Below are 18,565 nucleotides of genomic sequence, written 5' to 3' on the forward strand. Positions count from 1 at the left end.
CTTTTTTGTGTGTTTTTTTTTTTTTTTTTTTTTTTTTAATCATATGTTCATACTTTCCTTTTTCACTGTGCTCTCAGGAGATTGAATGTCTGAACCAGAAGTTGATGTTTCTTCACAAGAGAATGCAGGTAAGCGAAGACTGATTTCACGAGAGGCGCTTCATTCAGTTAAGTGTCTAAAAAATTTTGCCTGCTCCGTTACAGGTGGTGGACTCACTCACGTGGAAGGGAATGTTAGCCCGAGCGCCTCTGTGGTGAACCATCCACTGACACCTGTCAATCAAGTGGTCACGTCAAACATTAAAGATGGCCCAGCACAGCGCATTTAAGGTCTTTGGACTGGGAAACATTGGCAGTGAAAATTTACCTCTTAAGCCGCTTACTGTACATTTTCTTTTTAAATAAAGATTTTCTAGTTTCATTGTGTTGTGATTCTTTCAAGTCATAAATAAATACCCAGTAAATTAAATAATTGGAATGTAAACTTAAACAATTGCAAGTGAAAAAAATATTACATTCTCAATGTTATTTTGCACTACATTAAAATGAAATATAACTGGAAATATTTAGATAATATGATATAAAGAATGAATTAATACAATATTTCCTTTTATTAATAGGTCAGGAATCATCAGAAATATTGGAATATTTAATTACATAAATATGTATTTTATAAATGTCAAACTTTTAAATGCACTTTAAAACAGACAATATTTTTTTTTGCGCACAGCTGCGGGGGCTCTTTTTGTGTTCTCATATAATCCCCAAATATTGTACTGAACGCGGTCATAACACATCCTAACGCCTGCTTTTGAAACACCAACTCCCATCGTGCCTTGCGGCGCAGTGTCAAACATGGCACCCGTCTCGCGGACAAAAGGCGAATCCGTCTGACGGTGGGCTGAAGCCCAAATACAACCCAGAGAAAACGTTTTTTTCGGGGAAAATTAACATCATACGAGTGCCCAGGCTCCATTGAGGCAATCTATAAGACCGCATGTTACAACTATAATCTATGGAGGACTGTCTACTGGAATAAGCAAGGTAAGTTGCGAGGCGCAGCTGTGTTATGCTTTCATTAGCCCGCTTGATTTCCTTCAATACGTGAGAGGTGCTGGTGGTCGAACCTCGCTTTAAACGGCCGGCGGGCCTGCGATGTTTCGCCAGATGTTTAAATACAATCCCCCAAATTTATACATCTTAGTCTCCCTCGTTGAGGTCAGAGTTCCGCTTTGATTCGGCACGTTTGCAATCCGTCTTGCCGCTGTGATTTGGGCGATTTAGGCATCTTCGTCAGCCACAAAACCGATTTAGACAATTACCGGTGGTTAGTTTTACAGTGTACCAAGCAGGACAAAATCGGCTGTTTTTTTTCAATGGGCTTTGGTGTGGGATGGAAAAGTTCCAAGCACAGCGCGGTGAAACTTGTCAGGCAATTTGAGCCAACTGACATTGTTTGTTTATTGCTTGTTCAAATTTGTTGACACAAATCCGTGGGAGGAGTTTGTTAAAGAATATATTTACATTAATAACAATACACCAACGTTAGCTGTACCTTCAGTTTTGGATGTTGCCGCAGTCTCCAATTAGCTGCAGTGGCTCCCAATGTCCTGTAAAATAGAAGTTCCTTACCTATGTTGCTGTGGTTTATGCTGTTTTCTTTTTCGTTCAGTGTCCAGTAGTTGCTGCAAAACAAACAACCCCAAAACGTGGCTGGATCTGAAAAAGTAGACTATCAAGGAACATTCTATTCTTTTCAATAATTTGTTTCAAAAAGTGAAACGAGTGTTATTTGTTCACCACCCTCAAAGTAAAACATTTCAAGTCTTTATTTGATGACTGGCGCGCACACACACAAACACACACAGACAAATTATATATATAAATATATCACATTTTTTCCTTCTCTACTCACATTAGTTTGCCGCTTGAGTGCCTTTTTCCCTCCTTCCAGACACGAAGAGGAACAACTTTTAATGTAAAGTAAACAGATTATCAGTACTGTATTTACATTATTTTTATTTGTTTTTACAATTTGTGTCCCTTTCACCGTGTTTCCCCTTTTCACTCACATATTTTTAGCATTGTCACAAACTTATCCACCATTTCCTTGACTTTTTTTCCACAAAATCTTTAACAATTTTCAATCATTTCTTAACTTTAATGCCCATTTTCACGAGTCTTTCCATTTTCACTCTTAATAGACCATTATGACAGATTTATCACTATTTTAAATAGATTTTTATCATACTTATAATAATTATGATAATAACAATATAAGGGAGATGAGTCAAATTGGGAACTTTGAAATCAATCATAAAATGGAGGCCAGACACATGTAAAAATACTTTTAAATGGACTTCACTGTTGTCTTGTAGGATGTTCCAGCATTGTGAAGAGCCTCGCTTCACCATCGAACAGATCGACCTCCTACAGAGGCTCAGGAGGACAGGCATCGGCCAGGCTGATCTCCTCCATGCCTTGGACACTTTGGAGCACCTGGATCGTCCCCACAGGCACACCTCAAACCACCAAACCTCTTCCTACGCCCCGCCTTCGTCTTCCACTGTGGCCACTCAGACAGTCTTCTCCGAAAGCCGCCTATCGCCGACTAGCTTTGATGTCACTTTGCCTGTCGCCATGGCAACGGTAGCACAGACCAACGGGAAGGTGTCGCCACTGACCAGATTTCCTCTGGTGGGCGGTGGGGTGGTGGGCTTCGGGTTTGAGGCGGGCGATGACGACGTAGATGTGGATGAGAAAGTGGAAGACTTGATGAGGTAGGAGACACGGGGAATGGATGTGCTGCAGTGAACCATAGCGACTGTTTTTGTGGCTGTTCGGGACCAACAAAAAGTGCGTGTGTGGTTTTAGGAGAGACAGCGGCGTCATGAAGGAGGAGATCAAGTGCTTCCTGGCCAGCAGGCGCATCTCCCAGGCCGTGGTCGCACAGGTGACGGGTGCGTGTCGCCCAAACTCCTCTTCTTCCTTCTTCCTTCTTCCTCTAACTTGGCAGCTCAACGGTCTCGGTCCTCTTGCAGGAATTAGTCAGAGCCGCATTTCCCACTGGTTGCTGCAGCAAGGATCCGACCTCAGCGAGCAGAAGAAACGAGCCTTCTTCAGATGGTATCAGCTGGAGAAGAGCAGCCCTGGTCAGAGCACACCCGTCCGTCTCTCTTGTCTGTGCTTACCTATCCGTTTGTCTACCTCGGTGTCTTCGTCATTTCTGTCTGTCGAGAGTGCCTTGAAAAAGTCTTGGCCCTCTTCTCACATTCTTCCTCTCTCCATAGATTCCCCACTTTAATTTTTATTCACATCGGTTTCTATCGATCTGTTTGTCCATCGATTGGGCTGTCCGTCTATTCATCTGTCCCCCCCCCCACAAAAAAAAAACATGGAATTGACCTCTGGCTTACCGTGCATCCATTTTTTTGTGTGTATTTGTTGGAGAAAAAAAACCTACAATGTGTAAATGTGCCCGCCCCATAAGGTGCCACACTGGCCATGCATAACTCCCCACTGACTCTGGAGGACGTGGTGATGGACTGGCAGCAGGCCCCGCCCACATTCACGCCTGCCCCGGGGGGCTTTCGCCTGCGCCGGGGGAACAGATTTACTTGGAGGAAAGAGTGTTTGGCCGTCATGGAGAGGTAACATTTACACAGATTGCTATACTGCTAAGTGACAGGACACCTTTAATGATGATTTGTATTTGTGTGTTTGCGTGCGCGCGCCCCCCCCAAAAAAAAAACATGGAATTGACCTCTGGCTCACCGTGCATCCATTTTTTGTGTGTGTATTTGTTGGAGGAAAAAAAAAACTACAATAATGTGAAAATGTGCCCACCCCAATAAGGTGCCACACTGGCCATGCATAACTCCCCACTGACTCTGGAGGACGTGGTGATGGACTGGCAGCAGGCCCCGCCCACATTCACGCCTGCCCCGGGGGGCTTTCGCCTGCGCCGGGGGAACAGATTTACTTGGAGGAAAGAGTGTTTGGCCGTCATGGAGAGGTAACATTTACACAGATTGCTACACTGCTAAGTGACAGGACACCTTTAATGATGATTTGTATTTGTGTGTTTGCGTGCGCGCGCGTACGCTCGTGCAGCTACTTCAGTGACAATCAATATCCTGACGAGGCGAGGAGGGAGGAGATCTCCATGGCCTGCAACGCCGTCATTCAAAAACCAGGTGGGTCCAATCTCTCAGCCGGTGTCCTCCTGCTCCTCGGCATCCAAAAATGACAAGTGAGCACTTGCTGGGTGTGTTGTTCAGGGAAAAAGCTTCTGGACTTTGAGAAGGTGACGTCTCTGAAGGTGTACAACTGGTTCGCCAACCGCCGCAAGGACATCAAGAGGCGCGCCAACATTGGTAACGCCGTTGTCTGTCACCCGCCATTTAGTATTTTTTTTTTGGATGTTCAAAAGCTGTGAGGAGTGTGTGTGTGTGTGTGTGTGTGTTTCTCGAAGAAGCTGCCATCTTGGAGAACCACAGCATCGATGTCCAGAGTCCTGGAGGTCAGTCCAATGGCGATGAGGCGGACGCCAACGACGAGCAGGTACTGTGTACAACAACAAGAACCTTGTATGCTTGCTTTTTTTTTTCTTGACAGCTTCATTTTTCGAGATGTCCAATCAATTTGGAGGGTCTTTTTTTTTTTTTTGGTAAGTTCTTCTGATACCTGATTGTGTGAAATGGAGGTTATTTATTACATTGGTAAAGAGCAAATTTGAATCAGAAATGTCCCTAAAAGTATTGTTGGTTGTGAGGGCCCTTGATTGCTCTTTGGAGCGCGATTTATGAATGATGATTGATGATGTGTTCGAGGAAAAAAGTCAGGGCAGATTCGGAACCAAAATTTCTAGAAACGTTTACTTGCATCTCTGATTGAGAATATTTAGTAAAAAAAAATGTTAACCAGTGTCAAAAGTTTTATTTCATTTTTTTAATTATATTGGATTATTTTTAAATGATGCATTTTCTGAAAATGTCATCTATTTTCCTTGCCGACCTTTCAAGAAGTGCCGAATAACTCCAGGGTGTCATTTCCCACGGCAGGTTCCCACGTTGCTGCCCAGCTGGATGGCCGCCCTAAGCCGAGGGGGTGCGTCAGGGCCGCGGGGCTGCTCCCTGAACGGTCGCGCGCAGGCGTCGGGGCGTCGGCCGTCGTGGTCGCCGTCTTCGTCCCTCCAGGATGAGCAGAGTATGGAGAAGGGGGCTGCGGATGGAGCGGGCGGGGCGGCCTCCGCCTTGGCCGATCACATCAAGACAGAGGTGGTGGAAGACGACTGAAAGGAGGTGACGTCATCGTGTTTGTATGCAAATATTTGAGCAAAACCCGGATTACCTCCCACCACTTTCTGTCAGCCAACGTTATGATGAGAGTTCATGATGACTGATGAGACGCTTGTCACACTGTGATTTCAACGGTGTAGCCTCAAAAATTCATATACACAAGCGTTTTGGGTTTTTTGGGGGCTAATATGGCATTTTAGTGCAGAATAATTCCATGCCATAGATGGCAAAACCAAACCAAACAAAAAAAAAATAAAAAACAGATTGTGTCATGTGACCTGAAAAATTGACGATCAAAATAACAAAAATTATGGATGTCAAGATATACAAATTGAAAAAAAAACATGCTGTTATGCATGCTGTTCAATTGCACAACATAAGCATCACTCCAGCATTATAATTGTTCATAAATTATTAGGAGGGATCATAAAGCTTCAAATTTGCTTAAAACCTATTGTATTTTTTTACACCACGAGAGGGCACTGTTTGTTTAAATTAAGTGGTTTTAAACAAATGACAAGTGAACTTTGGGGCCAATGTTGAAGACAGAGTGCCATAAAGAGGAGTAAAAAAAAAATACAATAACTGGTTCAAGAAGCAAATTTGAAGCGTCATTTTCCCATCACTACAAATGATGGCTTCAAAATGTGTTTTTCATCAAATAAAATGGCGGCGAGTGACGCTTTCCAAGAGCAAGAGCGGTTGAAATGATAAGCTATGTCAAATGTTGATTAATGTTCTGATCAATTCCAGTAAGTGTGTTTAGACGAGGGGCGTCACGATAACCAATGTGAATTGGGGAGGCAGTTATGATTCAAAAGTTGTGAGTGCAAAGAAAGAAAACAGTTTTTTAAAATAAACTAAGTTACATCAACAATTTTAGAGCTGCGTGGCATCCATAAAACACAACAACGAAACCTCATTCGGCCAATCAAACCCATGGCGGCCATCCAGCTTGCGTCCATAACCGTAACGATGCGCTGTTATGTCACATGAGAAAAAATACATATTCCTCTATGTACTGTACATGTATACATATAGATATATCCTACATAATATAAACTGTGAGGGTGCAATTTTTAAGTTCTACAAAAACGTGTTTCCATTTCCAGGAACGAAAAGTAGCTTCCATTGACAGAAGCCAAAGTCTTTGCTTTTCAAACGGATGTTTTTATTTCGACACATCAAATGTGTGGAGTCACTCCAAAACGTCCCTTCTTTTCAGTTGGATTTTCTGCCTTACGATGTGTTTTAAACACCAAGTGTCATTTCTTTGTTGATAAAGGTGCTTTTTTTTTTTTTCAATCCACATTCACGTGTAGCAGCTAAACGAGGGCACACTGAGACCGCAGCTGAAAATATGCCGTCAAATGTGTCGCAAAAAAAAAAAAGAAATGACATGGAGTCATTGTAGATGTTTGATCAAGCCCGATTTCACTCTTCCTCTCTTTTGTTGACAGGTTTCAATGTTTTTACCAATTGCAATCATTCACAGTGGAATCGTTTCAACAATCCGCTAAGAATTTGTGTTCAAGTGCCTTTTGTTGTCTGTGTTGTTGCCGTGAAGACGACGTCCACGATGGCTCTGCAACGTGCAAATTCCTGACACACTACCGCAAATACCTCAACTTGTTTTTCATCCCAGTGGACACTCATTAGGTCCGAGGGTGGTGCGTTCAACAAAGGGGGGACGTCAGAAATATCAAGTGCCGAATCCATGGTGCAGTAAAATGGAAATGGGGGGCTTGGAGGGGGCAACTGACATCCATGAGAAGAACATTTTTAGAACAGTGGCATAGTCTGAAGTTTTTCAGTGAAGTGGCCAGGGTGACGCAACATCCCATGCTTTGAAACCGTAGCCCTATTTTTTAAACCTTCAATGCACTTTATAAGCTTGCTTTGAAACCCTAACACTACTTTGAAACCTGAACCCATTTTGAAGCTGACTAAACCCTAACACTATTTTAAAAGCATATTCTGAAACCTTAACCCTACTTTGAAACCCTAACCCCGGGGTATCAAACTCATTTTTGTTCCTGGCAAGATCGTAGTTATGGTTTCCTTTCCAGGGCCCTTATGACTGTGAACCCAAAAGAATGTATGCCCACCTCATATTTTATATGTACACACACAACATAGAGATGAATAGGTTTGAAACCTGAGTCAAGTAAAACCTGCTCACATATGACATTTATTTTGTCTTAACAGTTTTCAAAATGAAGAAAAGTTGCAATTTTGGTATTTAGCAGGAAACAGGAAGTCATGCACATCATTTCCTTTTGTGGGCCACGTAAAATTATGCGTTTGGTCAGATCTGGCCGCATGGACTTGAATTTGACACCTGTCCTCGAAATATATTTTGGAATCATATGTTGAAAAAGTAACCCAAGATTGTTTCAAATTTCACTTTTCAAAATTATGTCAAATTAAGAGAATCCCTTGATGGTTGTTTTGATCGTCTTTTGAAAAGGCGTATTTCCCACAAAACCTCCGCCCCTCCCCCTAATGATTTTCTGGTCTGAAATATCTGACTTCCCAGTTTTCTTGAACACACCACCTAACTCATCTTTTTTTTTGTAAGTCGCCCACCCCACGGACCCACCCGTGTGCACGGCCCTGTTCTTCGCCTGGCATCCTTTCAAAGGGAAATGTAGCTCATTCTTAACTGTAGCTCATTTTGTTTTTGTTTATTGCTGTAAAATCTGAATGATGAAGAGGAAACGTGACTGTAAAATGCAATCGACTGAATCAATGGACTTTTACTTGCTTTCAGAAAATCTTTAAGACAAAGAACGCGAATATGAAAATAAGGCCAAGTCAAAGGCAATACGGAGCCAAATGTGTTTTTTCATCGCATTACTTGTTTTAAGATGGAGTGCCTTGTACGGATGCTCAAATGTGTAGAAAACGCCACACGACTAAATATACTGCCTTTTTTGCCATCAGTTGCATAACTTTGATTTGTTCAATTTTTACTGTTTTTTTTTTTTGTTTGTTTTTTACTATTTACAAGGCAATTAAAGCTGATCACAGTTGACCAGATGACATTTGGTGTTTTGTCTATCCCTCACGACATCATGCATATCTTTACTATTCATAGTTTTTTTAAATGTATTCCACAGTTTTCAAAATAATGGTTCGCGCATGGTCGTTACTTGTGATGTAATTTTCAGTCGACGGTGAAATTCAAAGTCCGCATCCTCCGAAGTCCGCATGTTCGGCCACATCGTGTCTATTCCGGTGTAACTTGGCCGCACCTGATTTCCAAATTCTAGAAAGACAATTAAGAGACTGCGTCATTTGATGCCTTCCAAGGCTCCTCATGAATTTGGATAGGTTATGTGAATTATAACACCACGTGTGGTCGAGTCGCGCCGGAAGTGATGTCATTCGGCAGAAACTTTGGCCTGTGAATTTGGATACAGGGGTAGTTGTATTACTTTGAATAAATCATAAAATTGATCAAATAATTGTAATCCTTTAATAAGTACATACAATAAATATGTTTCAAACATTCATATGACAAGTACATTAATATTTGATGTTCGGTATTTAATTAACAACGAAAAAGTACTCATTGATCTTTCACTTTTCTTTATTTTCTTATCAGATTACTGTTCAAATGATACAAATAAAAAAACATGATAGATGTTTCTTTTTCATATAATACACGTTCTCTCTTTGGATTGCAGCATACTGACAGAAAACAATTAAATTAATAGGCAATCAAAACAAAACAAAAAAAACATCTGTGCTCAACAGTCTTTTCTCCTTGACCTCCACGCACGCACACACAAAAGCAAGAACTTGATTGCTAATCTTTTGTCAGGTTGATATGAAATGTTTGTGAGATGCTGCGGTATTAATGTGAAATCGTATTCATCCCTTAGTAACAACAGAAAAACAAAGATTGTATTGCTTATTTGCGCTTATGTTGACAACACAACAACACTTAAATAAAATAAATACAAGTAAACCGTTAATTTTAGTCTCCCCCACTATATGAGCTCCACAACAGCATCTCCTGCAAAGTCAGATGACACCACATTGAAGGTGGGCAGCACATGCACTGGTTCAAGGAATGGCCACCAACGTTTTGTTGAGGCATCTGCTGTCAAATATGATGATGTCACAAAGTGAAATGTGACAAGTTAAAAGTCAGCAATATTGTCTTGAAAGTATGCATGAAGGGGGCGGGGGGGGGGGGGGGGAGAACTCCCGCATAGAAAAACACTTGTGCAAATGTTGACATGAGAGGCGGCAGAGACTCCATGAGCATTTTCTTGGTCGGGATATTTTTCTGCAGACTAGAAAAATTGTCAAAGATTTTTTTTCTTTTACAACTTTAAATTACACCTTTTTTTGCTTAATTAGCAATATTCGGAAGTGTGTAACTTTGTTTCTCACAAAATTGCAATTTTATCATAAAATAATGACAATGTTAGAATGCTTTAAAAAAACAATTACAACTGTCCTGAAAAATACATAGAAAAACAACAATCTTTTGTCATATTCTTCTAAAATTATTCTCATAATTGTGATTTTTGTTTCTTGAAAATTTGTGGTATTTTCTCAAAATGTTGCAACTTGACCTTTTTTGTGTGGTATTTTGTTTTTGGATGACTCTACTCTGAATTCTGTCTAATTTCTTGCAGGGCTGTGAAAAAAAGTCTTAAGTGACTTTTTTTTCTTTTTGACATGGGTTCATTTTTTTCAACACTTTCTCAAAACAAAACTTGTTTTCTAGGAAAATGGTGACTAATGTACGACTTTTTTCTTGTAATATTTGGACTCTCATAAGATTAATTTTATTTTGTGTATTTCCATCTTTTCTCATTAAATTACGACTTTTTTGGGGGGGTTGAAAATTTGCTATTTTAATTCGTGATTTATTTTCCCCTGAATAAATTTGTGGTAGAATTACTTAATGATTAAAGTAGTTATTGTCATGAATTCAAATCTTTCTCTCGTGCTCGCCCTTCATTTTGACATTTTCTTTTTTTTTTGTGATATGCGAAAGGTCTGACTTCATTCTTGTATGTAAAAGCATGTCAACGTTTTAGGGCTTTTTCAAACAGTTCTTTCTTCTTTCTAACAGTTTTCTTTGTTGTTCATTGGGAGCACAGGCCATATGTTTCCCACCCATGGTGGAAAAGAAAGACTTGGCTTCAAATTCTGATGATGACAATGATGCCGATGATTTCCAATGTGATTTTTCTTCCTGCTTTGGTCCATGTTATTTTTTTCCTCCTTTCCAAGACCTAACATGCACGTGCAAACGCACATATTTATTTCCTCATTTCCTTCAAGACCTAATCTGATAAAACGACTTCCGACCAAACCACCAGACACCTGCACTCACAACCAACCCAATATCACCTCGGATGAACACTTTCATTAGCAACATTACCTTTTCTCTCATGATTGCACCAGCTTATAAACATAAAAAAGGAAACGGTAAGATTAAAATTGTACTCTGTAGTTTAAAAAAAAAAACTATTTTGAGCGTAATAATTAAAAAAAAAAAAATTGCGCCCAAACTTGTAAACTTTTTTTTCCTCCTAAAATTAACATTTTGCAAAATGTTGCATTTTTTTCCCCTTGCAATATGACTAATTGCATAAATGTAGAACTTTTTCCTCATGAGGTTATATTTATTTTCTCAGAATAAGTATATTTTTGTACTACAATTCCAACTTTTTCTTCTTGTACTATTATGACGATCCATGTAGAATTTATAGTGTATTTTGTTTTCCCGGTTGCAATTCATGCATCACCATTCTGTCTTCCTCTTTGCAAAAGTCACGTGACAAAGTGCCACATTTCATCCTTGATTTGAAAGAAAACAAAACGAGTGGGACGCGAGGGTCGGCGACAACGAGGTGGGAGTTATTCTGGAGTGTTATTAGCAGCAATTATTCAAGGAAATCATTTGTGCAATTTAAAAATATATATTTTTTTAAAATGACAGTGAAAGAAGGCTTCATTAAATGTTTGTGCCACCGAGGCATGCGTGTACGTTTCGACAGAAATAAACTAAACATGATATGCCTCATGAAACGCAAACAACTCGCTCGCTAAAAAGGATGATCATTATTATGATTCATTTTCTTAGTATTATTATTATTAGGGCCACACTTCGCAGCAAATATAGTCAGACAAGAATTATGTTGTAACATCAGAAGAAAGAAATGGTCATGTCGTAAATTCCCATGTAACGTTGATGACTTTCTTCTCACAAATGAAGAGCAATTTTTAAAGATTTTTTTTCACAGTATATATTTTGTTTTTTGAATTTTTAAACTTAATTTCTGTAAAATTACATAGAAACGTTCTTTTCAATGTATTACTTTATTGTCACAAAAATGTTTTCTTATATTTGCAAGTTTTTTTGTTGTTGTTCTTATTTGAGACCGTTGCCTTTCTGCATGTATGGTTATCAAAAATGTATTTTTTCCCCATACTTTTATAAGCTCCTTTTTGTAGATTTACAAGAAGTTTTGTTCGAATCTTACTTCTTCATTTGCTTTCTTTCTTTAAGTCTAACATTTCTTGTCAGTTACATGCCATTGTCCTAAACATACACTCTATAAACAGTTGGGTCACAACCCCAAAAATTGGGTTTTGTTTGAAACCTCCAAAATTCGTTTTTTTTTTTTTATAAGATCATTTTTGGGTTATTCATTTGACCCAACATTTTGGGTTCAATGAAGAACCCCAAAAGTTGTCGGCCATTCCCCGTTTTCTTTGCGTTCAAAAACAACCCAGTATGTTTTCAAGAGTGCACATTGTAACAAAGTCAAAACGCCCCCCCCCCCCCAAAAAACAAAATTGTACGACTTTTTGTGACTTGGCTTATAATGTTTTGATTCTTTAAAATGCCAATGTTGAGTTGTTTGCATCTTTGATTCTCAGTGTGGCCCTAATAATTCTCCTCTGCACCAACACAGACTCCAGACTTTCTATTTGTGTGTGTATTAACGTCATTTGAACAATTTCCTGATCTGCCACAGTGACGTGTCAACACGGACAAAAAAATAAAATAAAATAAAATAAAAATAACTTTCGTTAAAAGTATACACGGCAAGGGCTTGGCTAAGTGGCGGATCGGCCATCTCCTATGATATCTCTGGAATGTACACTAAGAGGTGCACGCCATCTTGCTTTTTTTTTTTCTCTCCACAACAACAGCAAAGACAAGAAGTTGTCCCCCCACTAAATAAGTCTTTTCAAAATAAGATGCACTTACTCAACCAACATGAAGGGCCCCGTGCATCATTCTTGACGTCAACAAGGAGCCAAAAAGCTGACTTATTGCACACAACGGCAAAAAAATGTGCCCGCCCGCCCGCTCACTCGCTCCTGCCCTCTGCGGTCCCTGAGACGGCCTCCAATTCAGGCCGAGAAACAGCGAGAGGCAATGTGAGTAGAGACACCAAAATGGTTAAATTGCCAAATGAAAAGCTCTTATCTTCTCCAGGCGATAACGCAGCCCAAGAGGAGATTTCAGCTTTCCTCCGTCCGAGGAGCTCCGAGATGGTGTCTCTGGGTCGCTGCTCTCAGCTGCTCCAGGACTTGCGGTTGTCTCCTCTGAGGACAGGAACGCGGGCGGCGTCGGCGGCAGGGAACTCCGGGGCACCGTGCCGGACGTCGCGGCAGCTCAGGCGCTCCGGCCGAACAAGAATGCCGTGCGCAGGCCGGCATCGGAAGTAGCGGTGGCCGCCCACGCAGCCGTCATGTTTACCTGAAATGGAGGGGCAGGGAATTTAGCTTAAGCATAGCTTGAGTCTAGCTCCACACAAATTCACATTTTGTTTTCCTACTTTACAATTTCATTCTTGTCTTATAAAACTTTTAGAAATGGACTATTTTTCTCCTGGAATCATTTTCGTAAAGTTAAAAAAATGAATAAATAATAAATCGCAATTTGATGACTGAGTAATTGTCTTTGGCTACATTTTGTCTTGTACTTTTAGGACATCATTTTTGTAAATTAGCGTATATGGCTAGTAAGACTACATTTCCCATGAATCTTAGACACAGAAGCAGGAAGTAGTTCTCACGCCAGTATGACGACAACATGAAGAGCTGCGAGCAATAAGCTGTGGGTGCAAATGAGAACACAAACAAGTGTAAATGTAAATAGGAAGGAATTGAACTTTACATTTAGCTCTGATATTGTAATTTTGGGACATTGATTTCGGTAATTTTTCACAATTACATGATTTATTCCCATAAATTGTGAACTAATTTCTCAAAATCTTGATCATTTATTTTTTCTTCTTGCCTTACAGCTTTCTTCTCTGGTAATTTTAGAACATAAATCTCAATTATTTTTGTATAATTAGCAAAGGATTTTTCTTTTTTCCATATTTTGATTGTCGGAAATGTCCAACTTTTCAGTTGATGACTTCATGGCTTGAGTCCTGTCATTTTCTGACCAGAATTTTAATTTGCTGTCGTGATTCCACCGGTTAAGCTCACCTGCGGGGGAGTCCAGCTCCACGCCCACCCACACGCCTTCAGCAAAGTGCGTGGCCCCCACATAGCGCACGGTGCCCGCCTTGCTGCTCCCGACCGCCACGTGGGCACCGTCCGTCAGCCAGTCTGGCACGGCCGAGTCGTCGAGCGGCTTCTGTTCAGAGAGGAAGTGGCGTGCGGTCACGCCGTCGTGATTGGCGGCGTGCGCGGCGTCCAGGAGGAGGGAGGAGGAGGACGACGAGGAGGAAGGTTGCAGGACGTCGGACAGGGTTGCCGTGGAAACGCTGGCCGAGAAGTAGCCGCTGGACGATTGGCTGAGCGGGCTGAGGGGGGCGCTGTCATGCGGGTCATGCACGGGAAGAGGAGGGGCGTCGGCCGGGTCGGACCGCCGCTCTTTGGCCGGCGCTCGTGGGACGGGGGCGGCCTAGCGACGACCGCCGGGGCGGACCAGACAAAACCAGCGTCAGATTCGCAATGGACACCTTTTTCTCGCAAATGTCTTTTCATACTCCTGTACATTTACTTTGGACCAGACCTTTTTTTTGGTCTCAATTTCATGAATTTTAATGAATTATCGTTTTTCATCATGAAAGATCTTTTTGGATTAATTTTTTTCCCCCAAACATTTGTACAATCTCTCATTGGTAAACAAGTTAATCAGTGCAGATTAACCTTTTTCCTCATATTACTTTTCAAAATATATTTTGTAAATGTAAACTCAATTTTGTGACATAATTAGAGATATATTTTTGGGTGTCATAGTAAAACAAGGCTAGAATTTAGAATCTTAGACATTAACATTTGTTTTGTAATCATTGTATGACAATTTACTCAATGCTCGAACGTAAATAAAAACATCATGATTCATAATTTTATGACTGACCTCATTAATTCACAACACAATTTTCGGACTTTAGTCTCAAGTCTACATCCTTTTGTTTGTAATATTAAAATGTATTTAGTTTATATTAATATTACAGTACAATGATTCGTTTTTCTTTAAATGTCCAAGAAATATGAACTCAATTTTAATTGTTTTGCACCTTATTTTTTTTATTCTCCCTGTAATGTTAAACTCTTATTTTTTTTTTATTCTCCCAGTAATGTTAAACTCTTCTCATAGAATAAAAAAAGGGAGTTGCTTATGCTAAAGCAGGAGCTGTAAGGTTCACATGCTTGCCTATTACATTGAAGAAGAAGAAAAAAAAGATCAACGCAAACTAACTGAGTTTGAGTATAATAGGCAAAATTAGACAACAAAAGGTGGCAGCAAGTCGTGCATCCTCACCATGTCCATCTTGACTCTGCTGTCATCACCAGCTGGTGGTGACATGATGCGCGGCAAGTGCTGCTGGATGGACAACACAAACGAAACAAACAAACAAAAAAGTCACATTGGCTGAATGAGGCAGGGCCTAGTTTTTTTTTTTTTTAAGTACAACTTCTGCTCCATTTTTGACTAAAAATCTCTCCTTCTTGCCGTTTTTCTGCTCAGACCAAAGCCTTGTCTGAAATGAAGGCAGAGTTTTGGCACCATCTTATGACATTAGAGTGCGGAGGAACTACAATGAAGTGACTCGAGAACCTTCATTTCGACGAGCCATAAAATAAAATAGTGCTTTGCCATTATCAATTTTTGCCATTCAGACTCTGACCCTTATACTGCACCCCTAAATGCCAGAGGAATTGAAAAGTGGCCTATTTTCAAGAAAAAGGTCAAAAGGTGACAAAAACAAATTGCTTTTAGAGTAAAAGTATTGCACTGTTTCAATAAGTTTTTTGCTGAGATAAAAATGAGCAATCTTGCGAGAATAAAATAGTTTTCATCATATCTGTTCTTTTAATTGGAATAAAAAATTAAGGTAGAGTGGTTTACGTATGTAGGAATACCCTGTTTTTTAAAAACTATTACAAAAACAAAAAAACAAACAAAAAAAAAACCCAACAATTTCAAATAATTCTGCAGAACATTAAGCTCCAGCTCGCCGACAAAAGTTTTGAGAACCACTGGTCTTGGCGAGATTGAGAGAGAGCGCGGAGGCCATCTTTGCCCACCTGCTGGCCGTGCGGCGACGGCCTCAGATCCTTCTTGTCGTCGCGTGCCGGAAACAAAGACTTGAGTAGTTTGGGCATCTGCGGAACCAACGCCTTCACTGAAAGATAAGAGGCAGCAAGTCCTGAACGACCTGAGAGGGGAGGCGGAGAAGTAGGAAGAGGAAGGAGGCAAGGAATCGAGGAGGCACAGGAGGTGGGAAAGATTAGCAGAGAAGTTGATGGCAATAAGACTGGAAAAAAAAATGCACCGCGATCAATCAAATAATTGATTGCGGATTAAACATGATTGGTGAAAAGCAACATCCTCATTCAACAGCACAAAATAAAATCCAACACTAATGAAAGGAAGCAATTCAGAATCTGAGCCATGATAATGTGAGACATGTCATTGTTTTTGTTGACATTTACGAAAGATTGGAGAATGAGCAGCCTCAATAAGGGTTGTTGGAGGACAAGGGGGGAGAGAAAAAAGATGAAAAGTCAACAAAAAGGTGAGAAGAAAAAAAGGTGACAAGAGGGGAAGATGGTGAGAGGGAAAAGGAAAGTGAGAAAAGTAGGTGAATACAAAGAGTGGAAGGATAACAGGTGAGCAGAAAATAAGTTAAAAGAAAGATTTTAAAAAGGTGAAAGTGAGAAAAAGGAGGAGAAAAGCAACAATTGAAAAAGGAAGCTGAACAAAGGTGAGAGGTGAAAAAAAGAAGGCCAAACCAAAGGATAGTTGATGATGGTGAGAATAGATGTTTTGATATTCAGAAAATTTTTATTTAGAAAAAGAAGACGATGTGCCATTGGTCAGGATAATTAGGGGCTTCATTTTGTAAAAAAATTAAATCAAAAAGCATCAGCTCATCATCAGCAGAAGCAGCAACAGCAGAGGAAGATGAAGACAGAGAACAACGAAGTTGCGAAGGTGGCTCAGCCACGGCGGTTTACCTTGCTCTGGCTCCTGGTTGTGTTGCGAGGTGACGGCGGCCGAGGAGGGCGGTGGCGGCGGTTGCTGCGACGGCGCGGGGTAGTAGGTGGAGGGAGACGAGGCCGGACGGGGGAGCGTGCGATGGTACGCAGATGGCATGAAGATGTCTTGTTGGCTCTCCCAGCGACCCTGAACACCAAACGTGCGTGCACGCAACAAGGTGACATCATCAAACACGGGAATTCACTTTCCTCCTGTCAGAACGTTGGGAAGCATCAAACACTTTGACAACATTATTTAGATTGTACAAGTGTACTTCACGAGTCCTCCGTGGTGTGTGTGTGTGTGTGTGTGTGTGTGTACTACCTTGTCCTCAAGCAAGCAGGTGGTGGACAAGTCTTGTCTGCTTCCAGACAACTATGGATGGACAAGAGCATGAAGTGAATAGCAATATTTAAAATATTGTTCTAGTTTTCTTCCTAGTTGGCACTCACTTTTTACTGGAAAAAAAAAAAAACTTTCCTAGGACACTCACTTCTTATGTAATGAAAGTGCTGATGTTGCAGATTGTGACTTTGGGTGGGACAGACTTGCTGGATCGAGCAAGTGTCCACATATTCTTGTAAATTTAAAACATTCTTTGACTTGGAAAGCGAAATAAGTTTTCTCATAAAAATGTAACTTTTCTTGGAAACCTTTTCCCCCTCTACATTTTTATAAATATTTGGGCTTTTTTCTCATTTATTATACAATACAAGAAAATCTGCCATTTTTCTTTTGTCCTCATAAGTTCAACAACTATTGTCAAAATGAATGTCATTTTCTCAAATAGTCTTGTAAAAACTTCATAACTGTATAGTTATCCTCATAACACAGTAACTGCTCTGACATCATTTTTATTGTAAAATAACTTACTTTTTGTTAAACTATGAACAATGAATTACAAAAAAAGGGAAGAACTTATAAATGAACAAAAACTGCTTCCTTCATAAAGTGAAAGTGCTGATGTTGCATGTTGTGGTTTTGGGACTGCCCGACATCCTGTCTTGCGCGGTTTCCAAGAGGAATGGTTTAAAATTGGTGTTCTCATGGCGCTTCATTGAGCGTACATTACTTATTCACGTGACGCAGACATCAGTGTGGTGGTTATACCCTGTTAACAGACGGAGAACTGAGACTGCGCCGGTTGCTTCTTCCTCTTGCAGCGAGCTGCTCCTTCACTGCCACCTCCTTAAAAACACAAACCCATAAGTGTCCGATTACATCTGATTTGAATACATCAATTGTATTTTTTTTTTTACCTTTCCTGTTGGGCATTATGGTGAATCTGTTATTGAGTCTGATACAGGGAGTTAAGTTCTGTTCATTAATATACAGTATGCTAAAGCAATATTAAAGTCACAAGTACAGTAACCATTTGTATGAAAAACACTGCGCTGTGAATTAAACGATAACAACAACAACAACAAAATCAAATGAAAAACACTAAGTAGGAGGCTAACTGAGAATGCCTTCTTGGAAGCAAACTAGTTCACTGTGCACCGTTTGTAACCTTGGAAGATAGAATGCCACAAAGATGTCAACCGCGAGGGATTCAAGTGAAGGTAAGCCATTTTAAGCTAAAAAGAAAAACTTTGTTTCAAATCCAACCAGAACTCATTTGCTGCTGTCAAGATAATTAGAGAGATTGCCGGAGATCCACCATACTTGGTGCCAGTAAATTTCCCTCAAAAATATAGTATATTCAAGTGTGACTTATATTTTTTCCTTCTTCATGATGCATTTTTTTGACTGGTACAACTTCTACTTTCGAGTGA

The 18,565-nt window shown here is 40.3% G+C and overlaps 2 protein-coding genes and 2 long non-coding RNA genes across 6 annotated transcripts in view; 2 read left to right on the forward strand and 2 right to left on the reverse strand.

The window, feature by feature from the left end:
• The first annotated feature begins 27 nt into the window (after positions 1-27).
• LOC109513897 (uncharacterized) lies at positions 28-420 on the forward strand. Its single transcript, XR_002167888.1, has 2 exons — positions 28-128; positions 204-420. It is a non-coding gene; the product is annotated as an uncharacterized LOC109513897 (long non-coding RNA).
• A 403-nt stretch (positions 421-823) lies between these two features.
• Positions 824-6,149, forward strand: LOC109513883 (homeobox-containing protein 1-like). Of its 2 annotated transcripts, none has more exons than XM_019866582.1 (9): positions 824-1,043; positions 2,378-2,779; positions 2,874-2,959; positions 3,041-3,151; positions 3,490-3,649; positions 4,113-4,195; positions 4,280-4,375; positions 4,474-4,562; positions 5,063-6,149. In XM_019866582.1, the coding sequence occupies exons 2-9, from the start codon at positions 2,379-2,381 to the stop codon at positions 5,294-5,296; spliced, it is 1,260 nt and encodes a 419-aa protein (XP_019722141.1). In that variant the 5' UTR covers positions 824-1,043; position 2,378; the 3' UTR covers positions 5,297-6,149. The 2 variants fall into 2 exon arrangements, with proteins under 2 accessions (XP_019722141.1, XP_019722142.1); XM_019866583.1 differs by having other exon boundaries at positions 4,477-4,562.
• Positions 6,150-7,690: 1,541 nt separating this feature from the next.
• LOC109513892 (uncharacterized) lies at positions 7,691-7,914 on the reverse strand. The gene is made up of 2 exons (XR_002167883.1): positions 7,832-7,914; positions 7,691-7,787 (listed from the first exon to the last, which is right to left on the reverse strand). It is a non-coding gene; the product is annotated as an uncharacterized LOC109513892 (long non-coding RNA).
• Positions 7,915-12,051: 4,137 nt separating this feature from the next.
• Positions 12,052-18,565, reverse strand: part of kif13ba (kinesin family member 13Ba) — a 31,948-nt gene continuing 25,434 nt past the window's right edge. The window contains exons 31-37 of one of the 2 annotated variants that reach the window (XM_019866566.1): positions 17,901-17,978; positions 17,115-17,165; positions 16,769-16,937; positions 15,836-15,966; positions 15,069-15,128; positions 13,784-14,204; positions 12,052-13,043 (exon numbers count right to left, since the gene is read on the reverse strand). In XM_019866566.1, coding sequence (XP_019722125.1) covers positions 12,859-13,043; positions 13,784-14,204; positions 15,069-15,128; positions 15,836-15,966; positions 16,769-16,937; positions 17,115-17,165; positions 17,901-17,978 — 1,095 coding nt within the window. In that variant the 3' untranslated portion in view covers positions 12,052-12,858. Of the gene's footprint in view, positions 13,044-13,783; positions 14,205-15,068; positions 15,132-15,835; positions 15,967-16,768; positions 16,938-17,114; positions 17,166-17,900; positions 17,979-18,565 lie in introns of both variants that reach the window. The other variant, XM_019866565.1, reaches the window with a different exon arrangement.

Source organism: Hippocampus comes, unplaced genomic scaffold (genome assembly GCF_001891065.2).
Source record: "Hippocampus comes isolate QL1 unplaced genomic scaffold, H_comes_QL1_v1.1 scaffold82, whole genome shotgun sequence".
Lineage (NCBI taxonomy): Eukaryota > Metazoa > Chordata > Actinopteri > Syngnathiformes > Syngnathidae > Hippocampus > Hippocampus comes.

Bases quoted from the DNA above. Each gene is read 5' to 3' on its own strand.
- LOC109513883 (XM_019866582.1), top strand. From the start codon at position 2,379: ATGTTCCAGCATTGTGAAGAGCCTCGCTTCACCATCGAACAGATCGAC. The intron at 4,376-4,473 runs GTAACGCCGTTG...TGTTTCTCGAAG, and splicing joins CAAGAGGCGCGCCAACATTG to AAGCTGCCATCTTGGAGAAC. The intron at 4,563-5,062 runs GTACTGTGTACA...TTCCCACGGCAG, and splicing joins CGGACGCCAACGACGAGCAG to GTTCCCACGTTGCTGCCCAG.